The sequence below is a fragment of the Phoenix dactylifera genome, unplaced genomic scaffold, assembly GCF_009389715.1.
Source record: "Phoenix dactylifera cultivar Barhee BC4 unplaced genomic scaffold, palm_55x_up_171113_PBpolish2nd_filt_p 000352F, whole genome shotgun sequence".
NCBI classification, from domain to species: Eukaryota; Viridiplantae; Streptophyta; class Magnoliopsida; order Arecales; family Arecaceae; genus Phoenix; species Phoenix dactylifera.
In genome coordinates this window covers 489225-495759 of record NW_024067810.1, presented here as the reverse complement: position 1 = coordinate 495759, position 6535 = coordinate 489225, and the positions used below count along the sequence as shown (strand labels likewise).

Genomic DNA, 6535 nt, shown 5'->3' with positions numbered 1-6535 from the left:
ATATTTCAAACACAATTTTTCTTGGTCTGACATCGGTAATATTTTAAATTTCCATACACACGAATATAAAAGGCACCGCTGGCGATGGGTAGTAAAAAAAAAAAAAAAAAAAAGCCTTTCCCGCGCGCGCTCTCTCCGCAACCACACGCGGCAGGCTGTCGTCACTCGCCATGCAAACACAAGCATCCAATAAATTGGGTTGAAGGATTTGCGACCAAAGGGAGTTGGGATTAGATAATGACAGTGATGGTAGATCCCGACAAAGCCCCTTCGCTACCTCATGGCGTCTCCCCCCCTCTCTCTCACGCGCAAGAAAAGAGATCGGAAGGAACAGAGCCAGACCTTGACCCCATGACTCTCCTCCGACGCACCGCCTACTCCTCCTCCGCCTCCTCCTCGATCCTCCAGATCGCCGGAACCTTCTTCCGTGCCCCCCATTCCTCCACCGCCGCCGTCGCCGGCAGCACTTATGGAGTTCACGTCTTTCAATGCCCTGTAAGTATGATTTGCCAACCCACAGCAGCTGGTTCGGTCTTTCTCGTGACAATTTCTGAGTTCGGGTGGTGGTGGCGGCCAGGACACGGTGGGCATCGTCGCCAAGCTGTCGGAGTGCATCGCCTCGCATGGTGGGAACATCCACAGCGTCGATGTCTTCGTTCCCGAAGACAGGCGCGTCTTCTACTCCCGAAGGTTGGATATCTTTGCTTCCTTCAACCCTCCATTTGGTTTAATTCTCTAAACTTTAATTGCAACCGCATTCAAGCTTTGTATGGTTCATCGGTCGATTCAAGCACCAATGATATTTCCTTTCTCTTCACAATTAATGCGCCCACTCAGAAATTCTGTTGATTTTAGCCAACCGTCCGAAGTATTCAATTTCAAGCGCAAATTCAGCCATAATACATCATGTGTTTGATTTATTGCTTGTATACATAGGACATCTCCGTTTGTTTAAAAGAGTGGATAACTGTGGAAATTTGTCCAGATTAATACATCAATTCTGAGTTATAAATCCACTGGCTTACATTGTGCCTTCTCATGCCTCGAATTCATTCATGTAGAGGATGACATGTCTTGTGGGAATTATTTGTCCTTAGCACCTCAAAATCTCCACGTCCAAAGTAGTTGGAATTATTATAAGAAACCTTGAAGCCAATATAAGAGAGGAAGAAAGGAGTGAGAAGGAACAGGGGCAGAGGAAAAGGGGAAAAATTTCAGATAGTGTTTTTGTGAAAGTGGTAGAGAATATATGAAGATGGAAAGAAACATATACAAGTAGACGAGCAAAGAGGGCGGTCAGTAGTTGTGATATAAGGGAAGGGGGAAATTAACATGTATTCAGTAATACCTTTTTTTTTAATTCTTCCATCTTGGCTGCAACCAATACGTAAATGCACAAAGGAAAGAAAAACATTGAACTAGATAGCAGATCCTTCAATGACCCGTTAAATCATAACAATATAACCACTCAAAGTCCGCTAAGCAAAATGATGTTGATGCTTATTAGTCCTTTACGATTATCATTCATCAATTATAAGGATGATATTCATCCTATGATAATTTTTATGTGACGGATGCAATTGTAAAATCACATAAAAATGATAGAGTCCTTAGCCCAAATGGCCTACTGGCTTGTTTTTTCCAATTAATAAAAAAAATAACCTTTACAAAGCATTTTACAACTTCTTTGCTTGTAGGTTTGGTGGAAAAGAACTCCAACCCAACTTATATTTTCCTGTGAATCAATGTTTATACACTGACAGGTCTGTGTGAAATTCTTTTTTTTGAAAAGAAAAACACGTTGATTTTGAGATGTTCTGCCTAAAATTTTCTTTTGACAGTAAGGAGGTTTTAAAGCCATGGAAGTTCAAAATGAGATCACGTCTGTGCAGGAAATTATACATATGGAGAACAATCAGAATCACCAAGAGTAGGTTCGAATTTAGGTTTTGTTTTCCACCCTCAAGAATGTGCTTCCCTGGTTCAGCCCTTTTCAATAGTAGATGCTTAAGTTTGATTGATGCAGTTAGGAGCCCAGAAAATTAGAGCACCTAATGATGAAGGCTGGAACAAAAGCCTGGAGGATTGTTATTCATTGGCGAGCATCATATCTACCACACTGGCACATACTATATGATGATGATTACCCACTGATACATGCAGTTTGATTTGAACACTATCTTAAGATTAAGGGCATGGATCTGAAGTAACAGATAACTGTCATCAAGCCAAGACAACTAGCACTCTAACAGTGGGTGAAAATACCTAAGAACTATCTATGTCCCAACAGATTAGATTGCGAAGTTCCACAATTCAGTCGAGGAGGCACATAATTACTTATCCTAAAGGGATGGTGGGAGCTGGTGTCAGATGTTTACCTCTGATTGGGCAAGCTACTGATATGATTCTTAACCTAACATCTCCTGGAGTCTGATGGCTAATGCAAAATATGCCGAACTACTTATGATAACAGTAAATTTTAAATAACAAAAGAAAAGAAGGGTCACTAGTGGGTGGTTGATACACTTGATATGCGCCTTATCATGGTGAGGTATTTAGCTTGAGGTTCATGGCCTCATGCCTGGATACTCATAAATTTCATAGGTAGCTGGATTTGAACTGCATCTTAAATATATTTTACTTGGTTAAAGTAAATCTAAGACTTCCTACTGATGCAACTTGGCAGTGAATTCGTATTTGATCCTGCACGTTGGCCGAGGGTTCTGATGGACAATGATTTCTCAAATTTGTCAAAGTTTTTCAATGCTAAAATATCTATTGTACGAGTTCCAGATCTAGAACCAAAACATAAGATTGGAGTTCTTGCTTCAAAGCAGGTGTGATCCTTTTTCTATTTGTGATTCTTCTAGAAGTAATTTTATTTGTAGTTTTGAGTATATGACTGAAAAGTAAACTTATGGTCTAACTTTTCCCGACCATATAAGGTTATAGCAGTATCTTATTCAAGGTACATACTGAACAGAAATCTTGAGAGCATTAATAACTACTTCTTGTTTATTTGGTTTGCTATGCATCAATAATTAAGAATTTAATAGGACCATATTTTAGATTTTAACAGACTCTCTTCCTAAAAAAAGCAGTTCAACCCTTCCATGGAGCCTTCCCTACATGGAGCTATGCTGCATGTTTGACCTCATTTTGATTGGAAAAATTTGGAGGATGATGAGAATGGTGATGACGACTGATGACTTGTAAATTTACTGTTGTAGGAACATTGTTTGGTGGACTTACTACATGAATGGCAGGATGGTAGACTGCCAGTGGATATCAAATGTGTCATAAGGTGAAATATATTGTTGAATTCCTTTTTTGTGATACATTTGTTCTGTTATTAATTTTCAAATCCATAATGCATTGCAGCAGCAACCATGAGAGAGCTCCCAATACTCATGTTATACGGTTTCTTGAAAGACACGGGATTCCTTATCATTGCTTACCGACTTCTCCAGGAAATAAAAGAGAAGACGAGATATTGAACTTGGTTAAAGATACTGATTTTCTTGTACTTGCTAGATATATGCAGGTAACTTAAATTTGAGCTAATCTATTTTTTAATTTTCCAGAATTTGCTGTTGAAAAGTCTTTAGAATGTTGCTTATGCTTTAACTACTAGATTTTAGAGGCTAAATTTATATGTTTTTTTTTTGTTTTCAGTTTCATGTTAGACTAACGATAAATATAATATGCTTATGGTCTTCAGAAGTCTGAAGAGTGGGGATAAGGAGACAGAAATAAAGGTTCAATGCCCTCCAATTTGAGGGAGCTGATTTCATTGATATTAGCCAGCTTCTATATGTTTTAGGAAAATGAAGGATTAAGGCTTCAACTTCACTAGATGATTCTACCAACATATTTTTCCATGAACATTTCATGTCTCTATGTAATATAGCCAACGAACATCATAGCCAAACATCCAAACACCCTATAGTTTAGAATGAACCGTGCTATGCATAGTAACAAGTTAAGAAACTATTGATTACAAATTAATTTATGTATAGAATTAATACAAATGATCCAATCAGGGAGAAGGAAGAAATTCCTTCAACCCGCTTAACTTAGACCTCTTTAAAGAACAGAAAAAGTAAGAAAAAAATTATGAAAATAGGGTTCTAGGTCCCTCTCTCATTAGTTTAATGATAAAACTATTTACAGTCTCTTTGTGTAGCATTAATGAGATCCATCCTTGCAAAATCTGATACGGATCCTCCTCTAGTTGGAAGACCACAGCTTTTCCAAAATAGTCATGACTAGCGAAAATAATCATAAAAAGCTAAAATTCTCTTGGAGCTAGAGCTCAACTTTTATATCAACTTTATCTTTAGTTATCTCATCTAATTCTTCCTAGATTAAGAGCTATGACTAGTCAACGTCTATCCTAAAAAGGTAAGTTTACTTTGATCAGCCCATTAGGAGGTCCAAATGTTGTCATATGGCCTGATTTCCATGTTGTCGAAACCTTTTAGGGGTGTTGCAGCATTGTAGATCTCAAAAATTCATGTGATTTCAAAAGAAAAAACACCTCGATTGGATGTCATACTAAGAAGTAATGGCCTTTGGAAGTTTGGCTTGTAATGTAGCTTCTGATGTGATAGTTCTTGCTCCCAGTGAATCGAATGATCCTTCTGGATCAACAAATCTTCATTATTCGTCAAAACATTTCTTGAAGCATCCTTTTATTTGTTGTAGCTATACTAGAATACCTGTTGTCTCGTGAAGTCAAACTGTTTGTGTGATATAAGAATATGCAGATTTTGTCTGGTAGATTTTTGGATAGCTATGGGAAGGATATAATCAACATTCATCATGGTCTTCTTCCATCTTTCAGGGGCGGGAATCCTTCCAAACAGGTATTCAATTTATGGCTTTCTTCTTTAGTTGTTTGCATCATCTGTAATTGTATGTCTCATTTGTGGCTATTTCATGATTGTCAGGCTTATGATGCAGGGGTGAAATTGATTGGTGCAACAAGTCATTTTGTAACTGAAGGACTTGATGCAGGTCCAATTATTGAACAAATGGTGAAGTCCTTTTGCATAATACTGAGTCATACTACTTCATTCTCTTTAACTAATTTTTAATCTTCTCTAATTGCACTATATTACCATTTTTTTGAAAGAAATGTTACGATATTAGTACAGCTGCATTTTGAAAACACTTTTTCCTTGTTGCACTAAGCCTATTGATCTAAGTTATTAAGCATCCATCTCAGCTTTCAGCCAGCCAGCTAATTTGCCTCAAATGGAGTTGCAAGGTCTAAACATATCACAAGCATTATGCATTTAACCTGGTGGCTTATTTTTCAACCTTAGTTGTAAACAAGCTTTAGCCTTTTTGTTGCACCTCTCTTTTGTTGAGTGGAGGTTTCATGTTTGAACCTCAGAAGGTCCTTGCACAAGTTGTTTGACAGTAATTCTTCCATCATTTAGATGAGATAATTGATGGCACTCCCACCTTTATCACACACCAAGAGTGTGGGTGGGCAGGGCAGGGGTTGGAATGAGATAATTTGTGTGTATGATTCTATTTGTGCAATCATGCATGGGTAATGCCCATCTGTTTTCATTATGTTCCTGATTTACACAATGCTAACCATCACATGCCTGTTGCATTTTTGGATGGTTATATGCATGACAGGTTGAGAGAGTTTCTCATAGAGATAATCTACGAAGTTTTGTACAGAAGTCAGAGAACCTAGAAAAGCAATGTCTGGGAAAGGCAATAAAATCATATTGTGAACTTCGGGTCCTGCCATATGAGTTGAAGAAGACCGTTGTGTTCTGACAAAGGTTTGCTTTTACGATGTTGCATTGCAAAATAGTTGCCTTCCTCATTTGATGAGTTATCGGGAATAAATTCTGTCTCTATTACTATCATTTTTTTTCTTCCATTGACTACTTTCTGATCTTTAATGGGATGTGCTTGTTCTGAGAATTACAGCGACCTGATCTGTTTATTCAATGGCTGCTGTAGCTGATTGCCTCAACTTTATCTACAACTTTCTTTAGCGGTCTTACGTTAAAAGCAATGAGAGGTTTGTAATTTTTGTGGGAAGAGAGATGTAAAAAAGGTGCATTACGTAGGCATAAGCCATCGGTACAGAAATGATATTGTCTGATATTGCTTGATACTATAAATGATATTGACGAATACCATACACCCACATCATTCTTCTTGTAGCTTTCTTGAGTGATATACTTGATACTCACTGCTTCCAGTATTGTTGTCTAACATTGACCTTGCTATAAGACTGTAATGATATTTTCTTTCCTGAAAAATAATGTAGAGAGATAAAGCACAGGATAAAATTTACATGTTGCCATGTCATGCAAGCTTTATTGATTTTAAAAATAATAATCTTTTTTCTTTTGTTGGTGAATTTGTCACCACTTTTCCTCTATAATCAAACATATTTGAGTAATCCTTCCATGGCAATAATTCAAATATTATCTGAACAAATTTTGACTTGCATGCATGTTTTTTTGGATTATGCTGATTTGTTTTGCTCACCTGTGTG

At 37.5% G+C, this 6535-nt stretch overlaps 1 protein-coding gene across 1 annotated transcript; it reads left to right on the top strand.

Moving 5' to 3' along the window:
- The first annotated feature begins 243 nt into the window (after window positions 1-243).
- On the top strand, window positions 244-6186 carry LOC103717392 (formyltetrahydrofolate deformylase 1, mitochondrial). Its single transcript, XM_008805759.3, has 8 exons — window positions 244-495; window positions 578-690; window positions 2687-2837; window positions 3231-3304; window positions 3385-3544; window positions 4770-4868; window positions 4953-5039; window positions 5656-6186. The coding sequence occupies exons 1-8, from the start codon at window positions 247-249 to the stop codon at window positions 5800-5802; spliced, it is 1080 nt and encodes a 359-aa protein (XP_008803981.1). The 5' UTR covers window positions 244-246; the 3' UTR covers window positions 5803-6186.
- The last annotated feature ends 349 nt before the right edge of the window (window positions 6187-6535 follow it).